The sequence below is a fragment of the Gracilinanus agilis genome, chromosome 5 (genome assembly GCF_016433145.1).
Source record: "Gracilinanus agilis isolate LMUSP501 chromosome 5, AgileGrace, whole genome shotgun sequence".
NCBI lineage: Eukaryota > Metazoa > Chordata > Mammalia > Didelphimorphia > Didelphidae > Gracilinanus > Gracilinanus agilis.
This window is the reverse complement of record NC_058134.1, coordinates 136,821,951-136,847,165: the sequence shown is the minus strand read 5'-3', so window position 1 is coordinate 136,847,165 and position 25,215 is coordinate 136,821,951. Positions and strand designations below refer to the sequence as shown.

The 25,215-nt window shown below is 38.7% G+C and overlaps 1 protein-coding gene across 2 annotated transcripts in view; it reads right to left on the bottom strand.

Moving 5' to 3' along the window:
- CTTNBP2 (cortactin binding protein 2) overlaps positions 1-23,765 on the bottom strand; it is a 191,013-nt gene extending 167,248 nt beyond the window's left edge. Inside the window, exons 1-2 of one of the 2 annotated variants that reach the window (XM_044677510.1) lie at positions 23,682-23,765; positions 5,730-5,837 (exon numbers count right to left, since the gene is read on the bottom strand). In XM_044677510.1, coding sequence (XP_044533445.1) covers positions 5,730-5,837; positions 23,682-23,765 — 192 coding nt within the window. The remainder of the gene's footprint in view (positions 1-5,729; positions 5,838-23,681) is intronic. The other variant, XM_044677511.1, reaches the window with a different exon arrangement.
- Between the last annotated feature and the right edge of the window lie 1,450 nt (positions 23,766-25,215).

The window sequence follows — 25,215 nt, the reverse complement described above, 5'->3', positions numbered from 1 at the left end:
ATTTATTAATTTAGTTTGAAAATCTGCATGTCTTTGAATGACATTGCCTCAAAAAAATTATAACCTTTTTTCTTTGCTTAAACTTTTTTTTAAAAAGCTCAGATTTTGCAAATAGGAAAAAAAAAGATGTACTCACATGAAAATTTAAAAGCATTGATTTAGAGAAACAGTCTAAATCCAGTGAGTAAATCTGAATTAACTCAAGATTAAAGCATCTATTCAAAACAATTGGTTTTAAATACATAAAAATTTTAATGGCCACAATTTGAATTCAGTAATAAATTACAGCCATTTAAGTTTCAACAAAGCTTTACTATAAATTTGTCTTCTGGGTCCATGCCACAATGTTGCATAACAGAGACTGTGAGATAACAAGGTCTTTTTAGTACTTGCTGTAATAAAAGCCCTTAGAAATCAGAAAAAGCAAACTCATACTGTAAATCTAGAATATTCCAGAATTTGATATTTTCGGAGAATCATCATTACTACGGAATGCCTCGCCTTCATTTATGCCATTCCTGGGATCAATACAGCTTTTGTTGTAAAATAAAAAGTGAGTTGTTGATGTAATATTCCATGACTGAATTACTAGCCATTCAGTCCTACTGATCTAGCACACTTCAGGGTATAGTTAAAAAATGTGACAAATGAAAATACACCATTTGTACAACTCCAGAATCTGTCATGCATTTAAAAAGAATTGATTAATGATTTTAAAACTTGTAATGGGGGCAGTTGGGTGGCTCAGTGGATTGAGAGCCAGACCTAGAGAAGGGAGGATTTAGCTTCAAATCTGACTTCAGACACTTTCCTGTGTGACCCTGGGCAGGTCACTTAACCTCCATTACCTAGCTCTGGCTGCTCTTCTGCCTTAGAACCAGTACAAAGTATTGATTCTAAGGTAAAAGGTAAGGGTTTAAAAAAAAACCAACAACCTATGTAATTCTTTTTTTATTCTCATAAGATAAAAGGAGGTAGAGAAACCAGTTTATTATAGAGCTGGCTAATGACTCTGAAATCAGATTTCATTTTCAACTTTAAAGATTTGATTTATTTCCTCGTAATGCTAAATAAGAATAAAGGTTAGTGTCCTCCTTCCTTTCTCCAGAGACATCATTTACTCTCTAAATGGCATTCTTCCCCTAAGAAAAAAGGCTAATAAAAATAAATTCACACTGTCAAACAGCAAGTACTTTTTGTTGGTTGAGTACCCCTCAATGTTAAGAATTGATTACAAAGGAAAAATAAAGTCATTAAATCATAAAACCAAATTTTCTGAAACTTAACTTGAACTTTCCCAAGTAGGGATGATAGGATAAAAATCTCACCTGCTTGTAGATCAGAAAGTCAGATCTGAATTCTTCCAGTGTTCCTTCAACCTCTAAAACCCTCTTGTCTTAAATAAGCATTTATTTCAAATCAATCAACAAGAATTTGTTAGGAGTTACTAATTGTTAGATATAATGCAATTCTTGCAAACAGTTCTTGTCCTCAAGGAGTTCATATTATAGTGAGGAAAAAGAGATGTTCACAAATAAGTAAATATAATAGCTGTGTCTATACTTATATGCATGTGTGTACAGATAGGTGCGGGCACATATATGATGCACATATGTGTGTGTGTGTGTGTGTGTGTGTCTGTAGCTAGGTGGCTCAGTGGATAGAGTGCTGGGTCTGGAGACAGGAAGACTCAAATTCAAATCCAGCCTCTGACACTTGACTAGCAATGTGACCCTGAGCAAGTAACTTCACCCTATTTGCCTCAGTTTCTTTATCTGTAAAATGAGCTGGAAAAGGAAATGGTAGACCAGTATGTTTGAGAAGAAAATCCTAAACGAGATCATGAAGAGTCAGACATGACAGAAATGATTGAATGACAACATGCATATAGAAATGTGTTTTTATATTGCATATATATATATAGATACCACATATAAGATTTACTGAACACCTAAAAATAAAAAAATATTTTGGAGAAAGGGCCCAATATTTAAAAAACAGAGGAAAAGAGGCCTCTGGAAGGTGAAAGAACTTGAATGAACCTTGAAGGAAGACAGGAATTCCAAGAAGGTATGAGAAGGGATGTCTCTGCAGGGATGAGAGACATCCCTGGGAGGAATGAGGGTTGGAGATGGAGCGATATGTATGGAAATCAGTAAGTGTGACAATTTGAGCAGAATACACAGTGTCCTAAGGGAGGGCAGCCTGGGAAGAGGGGATAAAGCTATGCTGTGAAGGGTTTTCCATTCTAAACACGTAAGCTTCTTTTCTGTCCTAGAAAGAATACTAAAAGTTTCTTGAACAGGGGGATGAGGTCAGTTTAGGAATAGCAAATGATTAGTTATATTGAGGGTGAATTGAAGAGGAGATACCAAATGCAGGGGGGCCAATTAGGGAGCTGCTGCAATAGTACAGGTGACTGGTAACAACAGTCTGAACTAGGGTAAGAGCCATCTGAGTGAAGAGAAGAAAATGGAGGAGAAAGATCTTGGAGAGGGAAAATCACAAGATTGGGCAATATGGGAGGGTATGTGAGAAAGAAGAAGAGATGGGCATAATTTGTTGATTGCAAACCTGGGTGAATGGAAAAATGGTATTATCTTGGAGAGAAATAAGGAAGCTAGAATAAAAAAGGGTGGGTTTGGGTAAGAAAAATAATAGGTTCTGTTTTGGATAACTTAAATTTAAAAGGATATCTAGGATCCCTATCAGGCAGTCTGCAATATAAGACTAGAATTCAGCAGAAAGAAAAGGGCTGGGAAGTCACCTCCACAGAGGTGAGATTTGAACCCTTGGAAGCTGATATGATCAACAAGCAGCAGAATAGAAAAGAGAGAAAATAAGAGAAAACCCAGGATGTATAGATATATTTTTCAAGTACCTATAATCACGTCATTTAGAGGCAATTAAGTGCCCAGTGGAAAAAGTTCAACTCATCCAGGTTTCAGTCACAGATCTGCCACTAACTAGGTATAGAACCCTCCCCAGCTTGCTTAATCACTCTGGGTCTCCACTTTCTTATTTATAACAAGAGGTTGGATGAGACGTTCTGTTAGGTCCCTGAGTACATTAATCACACTTTTCCCTCTACTGCTATTTGTATATGACAACATTGCCCTTTAAAGTCTACCAAAAATTACATGCAGTTGCTTACAAAATGCATAAATACAACAAACCCCATTAAGTTCCCTCAAGGTTTGTATGCCAGGTACAGAAATAAGTTATCACGAGGCATTACACAGTAGACAGCATCTCCCAGGATAATTGGGGAATAGAAAGAGAAAAGACGAGGCTAGAGATGAATTGTTCCACTTTTGTTTGGTCAGAACAAATGATTCAATCAGCCTCAATAGGAAGCAGAGCATTTGTACCTTTCCCAAACTAATCCACAATGGCTATTTGGATGGTCATCATTCTTTTCCAAGTCCACATTAAGCATTCCAGTAAATAGATCTTTATGGAGTGATCACTAGACATTAAGATGGAAACAAAACGAACACAGTACCCAAACTAACAATGTAAATGCTCAGCAAGACCTAGCAGAAAAAATCCTTGTAACTTTGGACTCCTGTACCGCTACTCTGAGTACATTCCCTCTTTCCCGAAGCATCTGGTCTTCCTTCTTTGAACTGACTGACTCCTACAAACATTACTGTTCCTAGCTCACAATTCTAGCAAGATTTGGCTGGAACCAATTTCAGGAAGAACCTACTTTCTCAGAATTCCACACCTCCCTTCTTCATGAGCTACTAGTTGGATGCTGATATATTCTAGGATTTGCTACAATCAACACCTTTCTACCCACCTAACCCTTCTTGTCTTCTACCTCCCTTCATTACTAGTTAGAGAAGAAGGGTCACTTTTGGCTCACAAAACACACTGTCTTACCTACATACTTAAAACAACAACAAACTTTTTCCTTCTGTCTTAGAATCAAGAATAGAATCAAGTATTGGTTCCAAGGTTCTAAGAAGAGAGGTAATGGGTAGGCAGTTGGAATTAAGTGACTTGGCCAGGATCATACAGCTAAGAAGTCTCTCTACTTTTACAATTCCCCCATTTTTGGGTACCAGACAAAGCCCATTTTAGACTCAAACGATTCCTAACATCTTCCTTCACTATCCCCTCTATACCCCTTCCATTTTGGGGAGCCCCCTCATGAGTTATACACCCCAAAGTCTTCCCAGTAGGAAGGGGGAGTGAGTAGCTTTAGCCCAAGTATTCCAGTCAGGTGGGGGGGGGGTTATCAGAGCACACACCATCTACCATCAACACCCCCTTCCTACACTACCAAAGGCCAGTTGTCTCCAGACCTGGCTCTCTAGCCATGGAGCTGCCTAGCTGACTTTCTTATGTACTTTTACATGTTATGCCATGAAAGGAATGAAATTCAAGGCAACGAGTATGTATTAAGTGCCTATTTTGTGCCAAGCACTACACTCACTGTTGTAGATACAAAGAAAAGGGGAAAAAAATAGATTAGTCCCTGATCTCCATGACCTCACAGGGGTAGGGAGAGGGAGGGACAATTTCCAAATGACTAAGTACAAGCAAGATCTGAACAGGATAAATTGGAGATCATCTCAGAGGGAAGGCTTTAGGGTTAAAGACAACTGGGAAAGGCTTCTTGCAGAAGGTGGAACTTTAACTGAAACCTGAATAAATCTAAGGACACCAGGAAGGAGAAGTGAAGAAGGAGAGAGTTTCACGCATGGAGGCAGCCAATTAAAATTTTTGGAGACTACTTGCGCAAGAAGTGGAGAATTATCAAACAGCATACTGCCTGCTTGGGTATAGTGTGACAAAATGATAATAAAGCACTATTTTACAACTTATCATGAGCTTATAATAGAACAATAATAAACTAGATGAGCTTTCAATCATTTAAACTGATTTGACCCAGTTTTCCTTCCTCTTCAGATCTTTGTCAAGCCTAGCAGGGGCTTTCAGGATTCACTTTCCCCTAGCTCATCTATGCTAGGAGCATTGAGTCTCAGGGGCCTTCTCTCTCAAATTATCTCCAAAATGGATATAATATCAAAACTCTGACTATACAATGCCATTGCTAGGACTCTAATTTCAATGAGGTCAAAGACAGAAACAAAGTGCTCTTTTATTCAAAAATATTCATTGCAACACTTTTTTGTGATAACAAAGAACTAGAAACAAAGTGAATACCCATTCATTTGGGAATGGACAGATGATTTTTGGTACAAGAACATAATGGAACATTCTTGTGCTATAAAAGAAATTCAGAGAATCATGGAATGATTTCCATAAACTGAGACTGAGGTGAAAGTTAAACCAAGAAAACAACATACATAACTATAACAATGCAAATAGAAAGAATAATAATGGCCAAACTGGGAGATATGAGAAAATGTGCCATTTTCCTTGCATTGAAGAGATGAAGGTCTATAGGCAAGTAATATTTTATATGTTGTCAGAGTCAACGTGTTGGGTAGTTTTGCTGAATTTAAAAAAATCTTTGTTAGAAGAAGAGGTACTGTAGGTAGGATAGGGGAGGAATATATTAGGAAATGAATGTGATGTGAACTCAAAAGACATCAATAAAACTTTTTATAAAAAAAAACCCATGAGAGATGGAATATAACACTTGAAGCTATTTGAACAAATAAAAATCAAAGAACTTTGGAGGCTGCCCATTGATGGAAGGATTAATTATACCTAGAATTTAACATGGCAGTGGAACCCAAAAAGCAACTTACCCTCAAGGCTTCTATGACAAGGTCTCTAGCTTCCAGTTCTCCTTCCATTACACTGAGGAGCATTCGCAGCTCTGGTTTACTGAGTGTGTCCACATCAAACTCTTTTTTCTGCAAAGGAGAAATAAAGTGTTGAAATCACAACTTTTTAAAAGAAATATGTGGCACAGCTCAACATTTCCATTCTTCAAATGGTATAAAAATAGCCTGGCAATTTTTATTCCAATTGTTTGGCACATCCATGGCTGGACTATCCCACCAGGCATTTGGATATCTGCCCAGTGGCAGCTGGGTAGTCCTCATCCTCCTGGAATGGAAGGTGGAAATGGAATGGCCAGCAGCCAGACTTCATCTCTGCCCTTAAATCCATCAACCATCATCAAAAGTTCTCCCTCCAAGGAACTTCCCCAGCGTATGGGCAATATTTTCCAAATGGGATTATTTGGATGACATCAGCATACATCCACCACTCAGGCACATTCAAAGTTCTCAGGGTCCAGGCTAGTACTTGAGCCCACTGGGTCGAACTATAGTAACTCACATTCTCATAGCACTCTAATTAAGGTTTACAAAGTCATTTCCTCACAAAAACCCTGAGAGAGAGATTTTGCAAGTATTATTAACCCCATTTTTTACAAATGAAGAAACCAAATCTCTTATGTATAGTCTTCTAATTAGAATATGGAGACAGCATAGGCTGAAGAACATATGTACTTCACAGAGAAAGCACATTTCATTCTAGAGAGGATCTAGTTTGATTTCTAGAATGAATCCAATAGGAAAGTTCCTCCCATCCCCAAAAGATTATTCAATCCTTGGATCTTGAATGATCTGATCAGAACCTGCCATCCAGTCGTATATCAGATGTTTTCCTGTAGAGCCGTATACAATGAGTATTTTAAGTCAAATCTGCTTCTTAAAAGCCCTAAAGTAAATTCTTTCATAGTCATTAAATATTCCATCATTTTATGATATGTGTGTTCATTTTCTACCCATATTTTGCCTAAAAATGGCAAAAATATTCTAATCTCAACAATGATAATCATAGCTAGTATTTACATAGCATTTTAAGGTTTTCAAAGTGCTAGTCTACAATGATTATTGTGCTATTATTATCTTTACATTACAGGTGAGGAAACTAAGCAAATGGAGGTTAACCAAGCTCAAACAGTTATTAAATATCTAAGGTGGGATTTGAACTGAGCTCTTCCTAATTCAAGGTTCAAATTTCTATTCAATGTACCAGCTAGCTGCCTATTCGAATGGGACTAGTTTGTGCACCTTCTCTGCCAGTGCCATCTTTCAAGTCATCAAATCATTCCATTTATGTTTTTAGATTAGATTTTTAAGAACTGGGGGGGGGGGGGGGAACAGCTATTAAGTTACTGAGAAAGTATTTTTATCAACCCGAGTATCCTTCTGGACCCTTCCTTCCTGCTATATATGGCACTATACTCCCATCACAGGATCATAAATATTGAGTTGTAAAGGATGCTGTAATGAATTCAACCTCACCTATGATCCTTTGCACACTTAAATTAAAGCGAAGTTTATGGGACTTGGCCAAGGTCAAACAGTAAGAGGAAACCAAGCCAGGATTTGCCCCTAAGTTTTCTGCCTCCAAACCCAGGACTCTTTGCATTATACAATGCTGCAATAGGAACATATTTAAAGTAAAAAAGAAGAATTCAGGTTACCAAGCTTTAGGGGGCTGCTAATTGTTAATGCTCTTAAGGTGAGTTTGGGTCTTTTTTTTTTTTTTTTTTTTTTTTTTTTTTTTTTTTTGCTGTTACATAAAAGATAGTTATTTGGAGAAATAAGAGGAAAGTGAAAACTACTAGAAGCAAAAAGAATGCACAGCCTTAGTGAGCATCTATTTCCACATCTACCTTTGAGTCTTGCCCTATAGATGTGAATCAAAAAGCTGAAATCAGAATGTATGTTTCTGATAGGCAGAGACAGGAGGTATTTCATAAGAGCCAATTTCCTTGGAAATCTTTTAATCCAAGTCCAATAATTTCAATATACTGACCACAATAACAGACAAATACTGCTTTTCCCATTGAACTGAGAGAAGAAGCTGTAATTTATATGTTGTTTAGAGTGTCATTTTTTTAAATATTAATTTCTTTTAAAGGTTTGAGTTAATCATGCTTGTTTCTCAAAGCTTCATAAACCATATGCTCCATCTTATCAAAACATTCACTTCTCATAGTCTCCATTTCAGCTAAACGGGTCTACTGCTAGCAACTCTATGTCCAAGACATCAAACATCCTTCCTCCATAGCTTCCCACAAGTGATCTACCATGTCTAAATATAATCTCTCCTCCCTTCAGCCTCACAGAATTGCTGCCTTCCAGGAGCCACTTCCCACCCAAGGTCTTTCCTGATCTCCCTAGTTATTTGCATTCTCTCTTGAGGTTATTTTGCATTACTTTGCACATACATTGGCTTTTACCTATTTGTACATCTCTCAGAAAAACGTAAGCTCTGTATGGTCAATGACTATTTCAGTTCTGGTCTTTGTAGCTACAGCACCTTGTCCTGTGCCTTACGCAGATTTTGTTGTTGTTCAGTCATGTCTGACTCTTTACGACCCCATTTGGGGTTTTCTTGGCAAAGATACTGGAGTGGTTTGCCATTTCCTTCTCCACCTCAGTGACTGAGACAAACAGGATTAAGTGACTTGCCTGGGATCACATAGTTAGCAACTTCTGAATCTGGATTTGAACCCAGAGTTTCTTGACTCCAGGCTTAGCACTCTATCCACTTTGCCAACCAGCTGCCTTTACCCCAGATCAGGCATTTAATAAATGTTGAATTAAAGAATTGCAAATAATATAATGTACTACAAAGATTCTGATTTGTATTGAAGAGGATATGACCTGGTTATTATCATCTCATTATGTGATCAAGGGTAATAAAAACACATCTCTGTCTTTAATATTCTATCAGTAAAGTGGATCATTATTAGAATCCTGTTATAATAAACCCTGATATACCAGAAATTCATAGAATGCTACAGTAAGGGAATAATATAGTCAGAGCTATGCTTTAGGAAAATCCCTTTGGCAACTGTGGATGGTTGATTGGGGAAGAGATCTGGAGCAAGGAAGTCCTGTGAAAAAACTATTATGGGGGGCAGCTGGGTAGCTCAGTGGATTGAGAGCCAGGCCTAGAGACAGGAGGTCCTAGGTTCAAATCTGGCCTCAGACACTTCCCAGCTGTGTGACCCTGGGCAAGTCACTTGACCTCCATTGCCCACCCTTACCATTCTTCCACCAAGGAGCCAATACGCAGAAGTTAAGGGTTTAAAATTTAAATAAATAAACAAATAAATAAACAAATAAATAAATAAATGAATGAATAAATAAATAAATAAATAAATGAATAACTATTGTGATACTCCAGGTGAAAGGCAATGAAGACTTAAAATAGGGCTTTGTCCATGAAGAAAGATGTGAGACAAGTTATGGATGTAAAACTGATAAGACTTAGAAATTTAGTCTTAGATGTTGCCTGAGAGTAAATCCTGGAAAAACCAAGTGCCTTGTTCACGGTCACAAAGTCAATATGTTTGGAAAATCATACTTAACTCAGACCTTTACAATACTGAGGCCAGGCCTCCCTCCGTCACGCTGACCTTTTTACTTCTCCATAAACAGAACTGGTAGGTAAATACATTTTGAGGTTAAAAAGCAGAAAAATGGGTTATAATCTCTTTTTTACTGTTACCATTAAATCTGGGAGTTTTCTTCTCCAATTTAATTTATTTTTCAAAATTATTAATATCATTAATTATTAATATGCTGTATTAATAGTACTCAGCAATCAGTAACTAATTGTTAATTTGCATTCCTTAAAAAAAGGTGTTGACATTCAGAAAACAAACAAAAGTTTGTTTTAAATGAAATTTTCTGTATCTTAAGATGCTAACAAAGCCTGCTAACCTCATTTCCTACAAGTATTCTCAAAAAAAATTTTCTCTCTATAGGAAGAGATCTGAGAAGAGTTACTGTATAATGTTGCCTGTAATTTAGAGTGGGAAAAACCTTGCACATTGTCCCCATTTCCTCCCATCTTAAAAAAAAAAAACAGCCTTTCACTCCATGCTACTATCCTTTTAAGCTACCATTTTATCTTGTCTCCCTTCAATAAAGGGCTAAAAAAAGCTATTTATCTCAACCTTTTGCAATCTGGTTTCTCACCTTATCACTCATCAAAACACTCTCTTATGTCACCAGTGACCTACTAATTGCAATAGTTCATAGCATCTAACAAATCTTCTTTCATGTTAGTTTTTTTTTTGTTTTTTTGTTTTTTGTTTTTATACTGAAATGTTTATTGGTTGGTCCACATGAAAAAAGAATGGACTTTTCCCTTGGAGATATACTCTTCTTCCTAAGTTTTTATGACATGGCTCTTTCCTGGCTATCCTACCTATTTGGCTACTTCTAATGCCCTTTTCCTGAACCTTCCCTATTCCTTTCACATCCCTATTTGAATTCTCCAGAATTCTGCCCTGAGACCTCTTATCCCTTCCTAGATGACCTCATCAGTTCTCAGGTTTTATAATTTTTGCCTCCATGCACATGATTCCAAGAACTGTATCTCTCCAGCTCATGTCCCTCCTGAATTCCATTCCTACATAACATGCCTCTTGGACATCTCCAATTGAATAGACATGTAAGACATCTCAGGACAGCTCTGTGGAAAGGTGGACAGAGTGTCCTTCCAGTCAGGAAGACTCATCTTTGTGAGGTCAAACCTAGAATTAGATCCTTACTAGCTATTTGACTCTGGACAAGTTGTTTAACCTTGTTTGTCTTCCATTCAGTATCTTTGCCGAGAATACACCAGATGAGGCAACAAAGAGTTGGACATGACTGAAATGAATTAACAACAACACGAGACATCTCAAGCTCACCATAGAGTAGTGGTTGAAGTGCTGGATTTGGATTGAGGAAGACCTAGGTTCAAATCCTGATTCTCACAACTATTCGCTATAAAACGCTGGGCAAGTCACAACTCTCAAAACTTCAGTTTACTCATCCCTAAAAGAAGGGGATTGGAATCATTGGCTTCTGAGGTGCTTCCCAACTCTAATTCTACGATTCCACGACCTATCTCTATCCATTTCTTTGTATTTGTACAACCACCACATTAATTCATACTCTCCACTTGGTTAGACTATTCCAACAGCCTCTTAATTAGTTTTTCTGTATCTAGTCTCTTTTCTTTGCAACTCATCTTCCACACAACTGCCAAATCTAAATTGTTTTGTCTTATAAAACTTTACCTTCATTCTTGGAATTAATCAATATTGACTACAAGACAGAGGAATGATAGGGGCTAGGCAAAAGGGGTTAAGTGAATTGCCCAAGGTCATTCAGCTAGGAAGTGTCTGAGGTCACATTTCAACCCAGGAGCTCCCAATCTCCAGGTCTGGCTCTCCATCCACCAAGCTACCTAGCTGCCCTCCAAATCTATTTTCTCAAAGCATAAGTCTGACCCCATCATTTCCTCACTCAAGAAAATCCAGTGGCTCCTTCTGTTGTTTCCAAGGTCAAAACAAACTCATTTAGCTTTTAAAGTCATCAACTTCATAATCTCCAGCTGACTTTTCTACATATTTTTCTCCTTCAAGGCCTCTGTGATCTAATCAAACTGAACAATTTGTTTTTCCCCTATCCCCTTCCTTCCATCTTCCATGTCTAGTTCTTTGCACAAGCTGTTTCACATACCTGGAATGCACTCTCTCCTCACCTCAAATTCCTAGGATCCCTGGCTTCCAGCAGAGATGCAGTCCAGAAGCCAGCCTCCTTTCTTAAATATATACACCATCTGGGCCCCTTCAGCTGCTAACACAGCTAGTTAGCAACTGCTACATGTTTTTTTCCTATCAAAATACAAGGTTTTTTTTGTGTTCCTCTCCCCCTTCCCCCCCCCCCATTTTTAGAGCAGAGATTATTTAATTTTTGTTCTGGTAACCCTGACACTTAGCACGGCAGCAAGGCAGTGCCGTGGATATAGGGCCAAGTTTAGGATCTGGAAGTCTCATCTTCCTGAATTCAATTCTGACTTTGGATACTCACTAGCTGGGAGCCTCTGGATGAATCACTTAACTCTGTTTGCCTCAGTTTCCTCATTTAGAAAATGAGCTGGAGAAGGAAGTGGCAAACCACTCCAGTATCTTAATCAAGAAAACCCCAGACAGAGTCATGAAGAATAGAACACAAGTGAAAAATGACCAAAACAATGAACACCTAGCACAGTGCCTGACACATAGATTCTTAATCTTAATTGGACTTGCTGAATTTAATTAAAACAAAGAGCTCACTAAATCACTGAAAGTAGCATTGATCAGCCAAACCCAAATAACAATATACTTCCTGTAAAAGAAAATAAGTCAAACACCTTACAAGTCTGACGAGGGAATGGCTCCTTGTGACTTGGGCAGAAGGATGGCGAGGTACGCCTCCTCCCTCCTGGCAAAAAGGTGATAGACTACATGGGCAGAATGAAGTATATATTTTTCAGTCACAGTCAATGTATTGATTTGTTTTGTTAGACTGTAATTTGTTACAACGGAGAGTGGCAGAGAAAGAGTGTTTCATTTTATCACCCACTCGGAAAGCCCCAAAGCTTCGGAAACCAAAGGCTGGCCGCTGGAGGAGCAAGCAGGGGACCCGGCACACAACACACGGACATCAAAGGGCATCCTTAGGAAAAAGCAGGCTAGGAAAGCTGCAGGAACCGTTCGGTATAGTTCTGTTTTCAATCACTCGGAATCATTTGGGAAGGAAAAAATAACCTCTGTTTTGGCTTTTCTCCGGGCAGACACATTTCAAGAGCAGATTGACAAAAAAACCAACCCAACCCAACACATTGCTGAGCTAAGTGCGTTCTAACTGCCGTCCCCGAATTCTGCAAGGGCCAGGCTGCCACCTCGCAGGCAAAAGTGAAGCACTAACTGTGCCAGCAGATGCAATGGGAATAGCAAAAGTGCTGTGGCCACGTGGTATCAGAGGATGATGGGTCTGAAGATAGCAAAGACCTCAGAAAACACAGTCTAATCCCTTCATTATACATCTGAGGAAAAGCAGATCCAGGGCGACTAGAGAGTCAAAGCCTTCTAGAACCACTCTCCAACCTTTCCAATCACCTTCTCTCTTATACCACATCCTATACACTTTCCCACCCAGCTACAAAGACAAAGAGGACCTCCTCCCATTTCTAAACCCTCACCTTCCGCCAGAATCAATTTTAAGTATCCATACTAAGGTTGAAGAGCAGTAAGGGCTAGGCAGTTGGGGTTAAGTGACTTGCCCAAAGTCACACAGCTAGATTTAAACCCAGGACCTCCTTTCTCTAGGTCTGGTTCTCTATCCACAGAGCCATCTAACTGCCCTTAAAGCCCCCTTTCTGTTTGTTGAGCAAAACATTCCTTCTCCTTTTCTGGCTTCCCAGGCTTCTTTTAATTTTCAAGTTAAATCCTACCTTCTACCAGAAGTTTTTCCCCCAAATCTCTTAATTCTAGTGCCCTCCCTCTATTAATTATTTATCCTGCATATAAACTGTACATAATCATTTGCATGTTGTTTCCCTTATTAGAAACTGAGCTCCCAGAAGCCAGGAACTGTCTTTTGCCTTTCTTTGTATTCCCAGAATTTAGCACAGGTCCTGGCCCACTGGAGGCATTTAATAAATGTTTCCCGAGTTAGTGACTTGCCCAAGGTCACCACGGAGGTAGGATCTGAAGCCAGGTACATTGACTGCGAAGTCAGGGAGATTCACTCCAAACTACAACTTCCTCTTTACTTTGGACAACTTTAAGTTAGATATGGTAGGGCATGACTGAAGTCAGCCAGTTGGGGAACCAACTTGTCCTAATGTACAATTATGAGGCACAGTAAGAGTCACCTCTTACTCCTAGGATGAAATATTGGTGATATAAATAGAAATTTTGAAGCAGGGATGCACTTCAGAGCAAAAGAAAGATCTGTTTCTTTCTAGATGCTAAAAAGAGTAAATTCTCTGATAATCAATTTTGAACCTAGTTCGTTGTTCTTGAAAATTAACACAGAAAATATGATATTGTAATGGAAAGGACAATGGATGAGGAGTTGGAAAAGAGGTTCTAGTACCATGCCTGTCATTGGCTAGTTGTGTAATACTGGAGATGTCCCACCTGCTCTACATCTCATTTTCTTAATCAGTAAAATGAGGAAGGGTTAAGCTACATGGGGGCATCCAATTTTTTTCCAATAATGAGTCACATGATCAGAAATCCATGTGTGAAGCTTACATTCTTTTAAAAATCATTACCAATGACACATAGCCTGTTAGCTATTTTAAAATATGGATTCCACCCTCACCTCTCTCCCCCTCCTCCCCAATATAAAAGCAATACAATGGCAGCTGACCTCTGGAACATTCCTTGAGGATACTGTCCCAGATAGACCAAGGATTGCAGGAAACTTCTTACATAATTATCTATGCCTAAAACACTGTTCTAAAGAGCCTAGAACATGCATTTAAACTGCTTTCCATAGTATCATCTACCTTTTATCTTAGTATGCAATATTTTGGTAATAAATATTTACTATTATTTGGTAAAAAGTACAGGATAGTGAAGATCACTAGCTTTGGAGTCAGAAGTCTTGGATTTGAATCCTGGTTTGGTCACTTACAACCCATGTGATCTTAGGCAAATCACTTCATCTTTATTTGGCTCAATTCTGTCATCTGTAAAATGAGAATGATTACTAAATAAGATGAGGACTAAGATTCCTTCCAGCTCTAGGATTCCATGATCTATGATTGTATGATGCTAATAACTACTGTAACATTTAGAAACTGCCCACATTGTTTTCTTCTGGATGATTCAATGTTTTATCAAAGGATATGTGGTTTTGCAGCAACTAGGAAGAACTGATGGGGAAAAGAGAAAAAAAAGTAATAATGAGCCTTTTGAAATTTGTGGATGAAAATCAAATTTTGAATATTTGGCACTAAGGAGAAATACTAATATTCTCAAATTCTTTTTTCCAGCAGAGATAAAAGATACATCCCCTCTAAGTCACAAAATTCAAATTGTTTCCAATTGCAGCTGAAGTGCTCTAGTAGAATTAATCTTTCAATAAAAATGTGAGAAATTTTTGCATTGAATATTTATTTCTAAAATGCTGGATCTTTTTAGGGCACTTTCAAACCACATGATCTTTGTTCACATCAACACTGCTTCATAGGTTCGTACCTCTGTTCTCTGTTTTATAAGTTTAAGAAACTGAGGCACAAAATGGCTTAATGATATAAAATCAAGTAAGGTTAAGAGCTGAATTAGAACCTCGATTTTCAGGGTTTACAGATTATTACTAAATCCACTCAAAACTATTTTATTGCCTCCTTCCTGTGAGGCAGGGTATAATTTGTCTATCTGCTTTAGTGTAAAAGCAAGAATCTATGCAAACAGAAGGAACAGCATGGCAGTCTTCATATACTTCAAAGCTATACTCAGAGTTTCATGAATCATGAAATCATTTCATGAAAAAATTTAATGAAATCCTGACTCTAAAAAGTAACTAAGTGGTCAGCTTGTATTACTATAAACAGATGAAAACTGTATGTTGATTAGGAATTTATACAATTAACATAAGTTTACTGTGTTAAAAATCAGAAGGTTAAAATTAATGCATCTGAACACTTTCAGCTTGTCCATTTGAACTCTTCTCTAACAATGGCAATTTTAGCATTCCCCTTATCTGATTAAATGCATAATAATACACATACATATACAAGCCTACACACATAGGTGCCCACATACTTATATTTAAGAGAGCAAAGCAGCATGTTGTAAGTTAGGACAAGATCATGAAGTAATAAACTGGACCAGGAAACAGAAAGCAACCAGAACCTGCTATTAGGTAAAATTAAATTTGACTATGAGAAAACTAAAATGAAAACCAGAGAATAAGCAAATGATGGAGGCATTCAGAAACATAAACAAGGGCAACTTCCTCCTTCCTCCATAACCTTGTCTTCCTCCTAGAATAGAGTATTTTAGAAAGAACAGAGCAATGTTTTCTTCCATTTCTACTTTTTTTTGCCTTTCAATGTTACAAAAGCCCTGCAGAGGGTCTTTGTTTAAAATAACCTGCAGGAGCCAACAGTCAGATGAAATAAATGTTATTTTTTAAGAAGCTCAAATTGCATGTATAAACATTGTCTCCAAGATTCAGCTTGAGACAGCAAATCCCAACACTAATATTCAAAAGAATAACCTGAGACACCAAGAGATTAAATGATGTGCTTTCAGCTAGAACTCAGACCTTCTAAAGAAATTCTATTGTTGTTTAAATACATTAAAATTTCAAAACAAAAGCACTCAGGAAACAAGCATTTAGCCCTCACAGCAATATTAATTTAGCTATACTGCATTTGCTGTACATAACATTTTAACTGGCACTCAGCCTACTGAATGCATGCAAATATTTAATACATTGCAGTGTAAATAAATTAAAAGAATTAAAAGGCCACATACTGGAAATCACGTTAAAAAGACATTAAGATGCTTCTCAATATTTGTGTGCATGTTTCTTACTAACATCAACAGACAGGTCATGCGCACAATCATGGCTGCAGAGTAAGGATTATTAAAATACTTGTTTTACTTATATCACCAGAGCCTAGATATAGTAGGTGCTTAATAAATGCTCCTGATTTGATAAATTGCTTCTTTTGTTTTCACTGCTCTACTTAGTATAATTTAAGAATATAATATACTCAGTATAATTTTACAGTCTTTAGCACTACCAAAGTTATTTTCTTTCTGCCCATTTCCACAGATTAAGCCAATGCTAGAAATGAGATGTTACATCAGCCTTGTTTAATTAAGGTATTGGGAGAGAAAAATTCAGCCTCTGAACCAGTACTTGTGATAAGGAAGAAGCAGGGAGAGTCCTTGTTCTCTGAGTGGATTTAATTATTTAATTTTGCCCCACTATGGCTTGATCATAGGATCATAGATCTAGGTATTACTGAAAGCGACCTCCTACTAGGTCAACTAGTAGTCCCTCATCTTACAGGTAGGAAAAATGGGTTAAGTGACCCTTACAAGATTACACAGGTAGTAAGAATCAGAAGTATATGAACCAGGAACTTCCGAATTCAGAGACAAGATTCTTTCTACTGGACTCTGATGTTTCCTGAATGATTTATACCCACTCCCCAAAAGTCTTTCCTGAAAGCTTTCTCTCCACATCTTGTTAGCTGTATTGTTCCCAACTCCCAATACCTCAAGGAAAACCATGACTCACCGAAGGGTCTACACCAAGATTGAAAGGAGAGTTCAGGATTGGACATGAAATGGGAGAAGAGGGTAAAAAGGAAAAACTGGCATTCCAACTACTTCTTTACATATCAGTTCCTGTTCTTAATAGAAGACTCAAAGGGAAAGACTGGTAGTTACAAAAATGAAAATGAAAAGGGGAGCAGAAGGCAGATAAAAAGTAGACAAGTAAAAAGGAAGAAATAAAGTCAGGTGTAGGGAAAAGGGGAAGTTTGAAATATAAAAGAATCACCTGGGGCAAGACAGGGGAAGACTAAGGATGATGTTAGGTGAACTCTATTAATTCACTACCATTTGTTAACCTACTATTGGTCAATATTTATTTTTATTTTAATATAAGCAAAGTGAAACAAAACTTCAATAGGAATGCACACAACCCATAAATTAACATTATCTATGTTGCATTGTATTTTTATTTGTTTTTATTAAACATTTCCCAATTACATTTTAATGTGGTTCATCCACACTGGGAGTTTTGAGGCAGTTTGCTGCTAGTGGGCTGAAAGTCTGAAACCTCTTAAGTACAAGACATTAGCATCTAGCAAAAACAGCAATTAACAATACAGGGGAAGACAGAACTTTAGGATACAAAAAACAAGATCTAGCAACTAAGAGAGTTCCTCTCCAGAGCATTCATAAATCAAACAGGTGGCAGGGAAACATGCAAAATGGGATAAACCTGTTAGTGTTCCTTTAACAATCTATGATCATCAATAGCAGTGAATTAATTTATTTAGACCTGAACACCTCAATATCTGATGTACTATATAACAAAGGTGCTTGAGAGATGAAGACAGAAAGACAATCCAGATTTTCTTCAAGTATACACAGAAGAAGTCTAATCTAAATGCTATACAGTTTTGAAAATGCTCAGCAAATCATTTTCAAAATATGTAAAAAGGAGAAGATACCAAAATGGGGAGAATATCTATTTTTAAATTATTATTTACCAAAGAGAAGATGAAAGGTAACTGAGGAAAGATGCTGGTAAAGCTAACCTACAGACCTCCCACATTTCAATGTCTATAAAATCTTTATGAAAATGATCATGTCTATATAGAGGACAGCCTTGTTAAAAACATGAGAAAGGGAAGAAATAGGCTTTTGCAAACAACTTTATGCAGTAGACCAAAGGTTCACAACCACAAAGCAGAGTAGCAGGTTCAGAGAATACAAGCTGTATTTATTATATTATAACAAAAAGCATTTGATTTAGTAGGGAAACATATAGCCGGAGAGGTGCTATTACAATGAAGTATCCTTCATGCATATTTTAAGATGAAATAAGAAACCTTAAAAGATGCAAGCACAGAGATGATTTTGTTTAGTGATGCTCTGATTACCAATGATAAACAAGTCAGAGATGTATGCTCACTGAAGATTGCACTATTGACAAGGAAGACATCCTACAAAGGGTTCAAATAAAGTAGAGATTTCTTAGAGATGGCAAGGTTGTTTACATACTGCTGTTTGCAGATGATACTGTACTAATAGCATCAACTCAGAACACTACTCTTCAATGAGATCTCGGATCATTTAGAAAATATTAGCCTTGAAAACCAAACAAGAAAAAGGAAATTGATGAAGAATATACATATATAAATGTATATATTTATTACATATGTATGTGTATATATACATATATATGGGGAGGGGGGAGAGGAGGTAGAACGGGAGGGAGGGAGGGAGAGAGAGAGTGTGAGTCAGTAGGTCTAGATTAGGACAGGTAGTTAGATGGACAGTCCACTGTGTTGGTCCATTAATTTTTAGTCTAGTGAAGCAGCTGAGCATCAAACTTAGTCCAAGATTGAATACAAGGAATAGAGAGGCCTGAGTTATATTTGAAAAGTTAAATAGCACTTTCAATGATCCTAAGATTCCCTGACATAAAAACTCATTTAAAAAAAACACACTCATATTTTCCCAGTGGTAATAGATGGCTTCAAATCAACGATAGCTCAAGAATCAAAACTGAGAGTGACGCAAAAGGCAATGGAGAGAGAACTGGTGCATATCAGTAGGCAAAAGCAACCAAAAATTACTTGAGGACATCAAGTAGCAAGAAAGGTAAAATCAGGACAAGGTAGGTTAGCCAAGTATGAAGAATGAGGGAGGATAACATAGGGCTAGCCTAAAAACTACACTAGTATCCATGAAATGTTAAAAATCAAGAATAAGATGTTGGTTGAACTTTCTATGAGAGGGTGTGGACAAGAAGCACACAGGATTAAGAAAGCATTGATGGGCTATGGTTTCTACCAGTGGAAGAATTACTCACAAGAGACCATGAATAAACTGAAGTTTAAATAAAAATACTTATGTAACAAAATTCTGCATGCTTGACTAAAGTTCTATTATTTAGAATCTTCAAGAGATCATAGATTTAATGAGGTAAAGACAATCTGAGCTCATCCAGTTCAATGCCCTTATCTTGCACAAGAGGATACTGTTCTAAAGACATTAAGTGAGTTGCCTAAAGTCACATAGCTAATAAGTGTCAGAGACAAGATTTGAACCCACATTCTCTGACTCTTCTTTAAAATCTAGTCCCCATTCCACTGCGACATGCTGCCTATCTCTATTATGCTGGTAAAGGTTCTAGAGTGAGAAAACAATTCTAATCTGTGTTCAAGGTCTTCAATCCAAGAATACTTACATCAAATCATGTCTTCCACTAATTGTGTGACTTTGACCAAGTCAGATACTCTGGGTCACAGTTTCCTCACCTATAAAATTATTTCTAAGGCCTCCTCTTCAAGCAATAAAATATATGACTATGTCAACTAAGCATTTCTCCTTTTCAGTAGCATACCTAGTCCTAGATTAGAGGCATTTTCAGTATTTTCCATGCCTTTAAGGCTCTCCCCCTCTTCCTCTTTGCCTCCCTGCTTCCTACAAGTTCCAGCAGAAATCCCATTTTCTACAGGAAGCCTATGTGATCCCCTTAATTCTAAGGTCTTCCCTCTACTGATTAATTCCTATTTATCCTAAAGGTATCTTGTTTTTACATAGTTTATTTGCATGTATTAGAGCTCCTAGAGAGCAGGGACTGCCTTTTCCCAGTCTTTACATCCTCAGCTCTTAGCACAGTACCTTATATGCAGCATGCACTTAAATACTGACTGAAAAGGAGATAATGCATCCTAATAGGCAATTTTCAAATTTTTAAATACTATGTGTCAATTATTTTTATTAAAGAGAAAAATGTCCAACAAAAAAGATACTAAAAACTGTGCCTTTCCCAATGGGGGGCAAAAAATTTAAGTCACCAATTCTTCAGATTTCAATCCAGTAAAAATCTACTGTCCACTTTGTAAAAGGTGGTAAGACAAGGCACCCACCAAATAGAGCTATTTGATAACTACATTTTTGCTGTATTTTGATAGAAAGTGGCTTAGAGATCATTTTCATTTCAGTTAAGATGTATCTTTTCATTGCTGGCTCTACCCAAAAGTTCACCTGCAAGACATCAGGAAAATTTATAAAATATGACAGCTATTTTTTGTTTAATATATCATTGCAGGTGTAAGTCATTCAGAGATATTTAGCACTTTTAAACAAAATCATTACCTAAGTTTTTCCCTAACACTATCTCTATGACACCGAAGAACATACATCAAATTTTTTGCACACACAGAGGATCCAGGAAAGCCCACAATGATGTCTGTCTCCCTATCTACTCAAATTCTTTGGTAGCTATAAAAATATTTTTTCCATACTACTCTATACATTAAGAGTTATTTCCACAGTGGAATGATAATATGAATTCCCAGAGTCACAATATTTGGCTAAGGAATTTAAAACACTACCGGACTCCTGGAATGGCTGACAACACTTGATAATTATATGATGGTACCAATAGTACTGGCTCTCTTAATTGTTACCATTCCTTTCATTGCACTAACTATGCTTTTAGGAACTGAAATAGCTAAACAAAACTTTCACAACCTGAATTAAAAACACTCCCCTGGAAATCATATTAAACTGAGAACTATAAATTCAACTTGTTTCCAGGCAACCGTCCAAATAGATCAACTTTCAGAAAAAAACACCAACTTCCAAAAAAAATTTACTTTCCTTTTAAGGATCATTTAGATCCTCATTGACAAAAGAAATACATACTCAATTTGGAATGAAATGAAACTATGTTTTAAAAAAATATATCAAGAGCCATACTTTCCAAAATGTACAGAATTTAAAACATAGCAGGAAGGCTTCTTAATCAGCCAAGAAAATGCAGGAGTGTGAAAATATTTCTTGCTTTTAAGTGCTAGGTGATACATTGCATTTGTGTGAAAATATCTCTCCACCTCCTCTTTCTTTAATTTAAAAATAAGCCTTCAGGGCATCAACTAAACTGACAGTGGAGAGTGGTTGGCATGATGTGTAAGTGAACCTTTAAAAAAATTTTTTAAAGAAAAACCTTTCCTATCTATTAAAAAACAGAGAGGTTACTTAAAAGATGACAAGTTGTAAAAAAGTTAAAAAGATTAACCTCACCAAAATATACTTCGTCTAAGGGAATATAGGAAAGAAAAAACAGGGTAAGATTTTCTCTGGCTAGTCTCAAGATTCAACCTCGGACTAATTGCATACATATAATACATATACATGCACACACAACCTGACTCTGGAGATTTTATGAATTATTGAACAATAAAAAAGAGAACTGACATCAACATCACAAAAATCAACTTAACCATCCCCATCTGGATTTATGACCTAAACAAATATATAAATCAGATAGAGCCCATAAATCAAGTATTTATGTTTTGCTTTGCTTTCAGTAGGTGATTAAAACACTTGAGGGTCATAACAAAGAAGCCTGCTCCAAATGTGAAATGAAACCTCCAAAAAATTCTTTTTTTTTAAGAAAAAGGGAAAAAAAATCTTTTTCACCTTTGCTATCTCACCTTGTCCATCATCAGATCAGGAAGATTCCTGATCGTTTTCAGTAACACTTAATTGCTTTCTGGCTATAGTCTTGATTGTGTTTCACATGAGATTCCTGGTTTGCCCCATATAAATTAGACAATTTCATTTACAGTCTTAATGGCTTTTTAAAAAATGTCCAATGTCAATAAACGAAAATATTCTCCGAAAAAATGGGAGACCAAAATTTACCAATTTCAGAAGTAGAAATCAGTAACTCTCTCGCTTCTCTTCCAAAACCTCGGTTCCCTGGTAGACTTCTTTCCTTCAGTACATTTCAGTCCTTGTTACTGCTATACATGGACTATTTCACTGGCCCCTACTACTCCCCCCAGCCCCTTCCTTCTTTCCTTCCTACACTAGTGTTAAGATTTTAAGGGAGTGAAATAACATTAAGCAGGCTAGCTAGGGAAAGTTGAAAAGGTTTTTGCTGCTTATTCTTGGCCCTGTCCCCTGTTTCTGATTGAAATGTAAGCTCAGTTTTAAGTAAGACACAAGAAGGAAGAATGTATGGTACAAGAGAGAAGAGCTAATAGAAATTCTTTATTTCCTTCATTTCATCAAAATCCCACACTGGAAATCAGTAAAATAAGACGGGTTTAGGGCAGGCAGACAGTGCCATAGTCTTTTTTCTTTTCTTTTCTCTTTTTAAATAGGATCTATTTAGCCCTATTCAACAGCAGGGGCTTGTCACCTGCTGATTTCCACCCACAAGGTAAAAAAGATGCAGGCAGGGGAGGGGTGGGTGTCGGGGGCAGATAGGGAAAAAAAAAAAGAAAGCGATTTAATGGCAAAACCTGGTCCCGAAAGGGTGGTCCCTGTTTGTGTCTCTGTCCTTCCCCCCACCCCACCCCCAACTTCTGTCAGAAATAATCCTATAAGAAGGGAATAGAGGTATGAAGAGTGGGCTTCAAGGAGTCAAGCGAAATGCCACTACCCGGTCACTGGCAGCCCCCAAGGCCAGTCCACCCGTGAATTTCCGTGGTGACTTTCCCCAGGAGCATCAGCAAGCATCTTCAAACACACAATAGGAAACTGCACACCTGTCTTACACCTAACCAGAGATCGTCTCCTTCCCCAGTCTCTCCGCCAAAGATTTCTCAGACCACTAAAGAGGTGACAAACGTCCACTCTAAGGCTCGCGCGCGACCGCGCGCGCGTACACACACACACACACACACACACACAGACACACACACACACACACACACCACGCGCGCTACAGAGATGCAAACAATAGGGGGTCAAGTTCGCTGGAAACACACTACGATTCACCCCCAGTCAAAAGGGCAGGGGTACAGGCATGTGGGAAGGCTTGGGGGAGAGGAGGGGGGAATATGAAGAACGAGGGACAACGGAAAGCAAGCTAAGGGAAAGGGTGCAGGCGGTTAGAAAGGCAGGCTCCAGAGAGGTGCCCCGCAGGGGAGGCTCGCCTAGGAAGGCAGGAGGAAAAGGGGGAGGGGGCTTTCCAGCTGCTGGGGAAGATGAGGAGCAATCCACAGCTGCCTCCCGCCCCACCCCTCCAGTTGCAGGGGTGTGGCGCGGGGGGACGAAAGGTATTCCCGGGAGGGGAAGAAGGTTGCTGAGCCTCGTAGACCGCGGAACCTTCCACCTTCAGCCCCAGCAGCCCGCGCCACCTCCAGCACCGCGCACGCCCCAGGAGCTTGGTTACCGCCGCCGCTGCTGCCGGAGCTCCAGCAGGATCCTCTGGGGTGCGGGAGAAGTCGGGCTCACAGCTCGCCCCGTCCGTCGCCATCTTCCTGCTCTAGCGGATTTGAATGCGAGCCCCAAGCTGAAGCTCCCCTGCTCAGCCCCCTCGCCCTGCACAGGAGGCGCTTAACCCCCTGCGCGCCGGAGAGCCGGGCACACTGACGAGCCGAAAGGCGAGGAAGTAGTCCCGAGCGCTGCGCTCTGTACACCTCCCAGCTCCGCACCCCCAGCCCGCAAAACACTCCTCCCCTCGCCTGCCCGCCCCCGCCGCGCTTTAACCCGCTGCGCGCTGGAGCCCAGCCCAGCGCGGCGCCCTGGTGCCAGGGAGGGGCCCACGGGCTGGGCGCAGGCCGGCACCCCCGCTTTCTAGGGTTGCACGCCTCATTTCTTTCCGGCTCTAAATGCCCACGCCGCCTGGCATCCCGGTGGAGGGCTCTCTGGGGAGGGAGGGTGACCTTGATCGCATACCCGCCTTCTTGGTCTGAAAGACAACCCAACTCTTCTCAAAGCACAACCCCACTCCTTTATCTTTGCAATGAAATAGACTAGAGATAACCCGTTCTCTGGGGCTATGAAGCTGAGGCAAGGGACAAGGTGCAGAGGTAAAACTTAATCTCAGGTCTCCTAAATCTTAACTCCGAGCTAGGTCAAGGGTAATTGTCCTCCCTCTCCAATTGGGAACTACACAGAAGATAAAGCACTGTTCCCATCTTCTGAAATTTCCTTTCGCCGCTCCAAACAAAAGTCACTTGTCAAACCTCATCTCTCCCAAATGATTGACTCTTTTCCCTCCTCTCCAAATGGCCACCAACTCTAAATTGAAGAGTTTCTTTCCTGGTCTTCTGTTCATAGTATCATAAATTTAAAGTGGGAAGAACCCTCAGAGAGCTTCTTACTCCATCCCCCCTTGTTTTATAGGTCAAGAACTAGGGCTCATACAATGCAGTGACTTGCCCAAAGTCACACAGGTAGTAAATGAAGAAGGATTTGAAGCATGGTCCTTAGACTTTAACTCCAGGGAACTTTCCACTGGATTAACCATCCCATCATTTTCTCCCCATCCCATTGTCACTTAAGACTTTAGAAAACTTCAGAAAGCGCACTGGCCAAAGAGTCAGGAGTCTCACGTTCTAAGCTGAACTCAGGAACTAATTTATTATGTGTCCTTGTTCAAGTACTTCCATGGATCTCTTTTCTCATCTAAAAAATGACCTCTAAAGTATTTTCCATTTGTAATTTTATGCAATGGAAAGAGTGCTAGACTTGGAGCCAAGGATACCTGGGTTCTGATTCTGCCTCAGAGACTAGCAGCACTAATGGTTGCTAATTATTTGATCTCTATTTCCTCAAGTGTAAAATAGTGATAATAATATCTATAGGATATGACCATAGTGCTGCTGTGAATATAACATGAGATAAGTAACTTTCTAAACCTTATAGTGTTATATGAATTTTGTTTTGTTTTGTTTTTATGATGGGGATGATTCTAGCTCTAG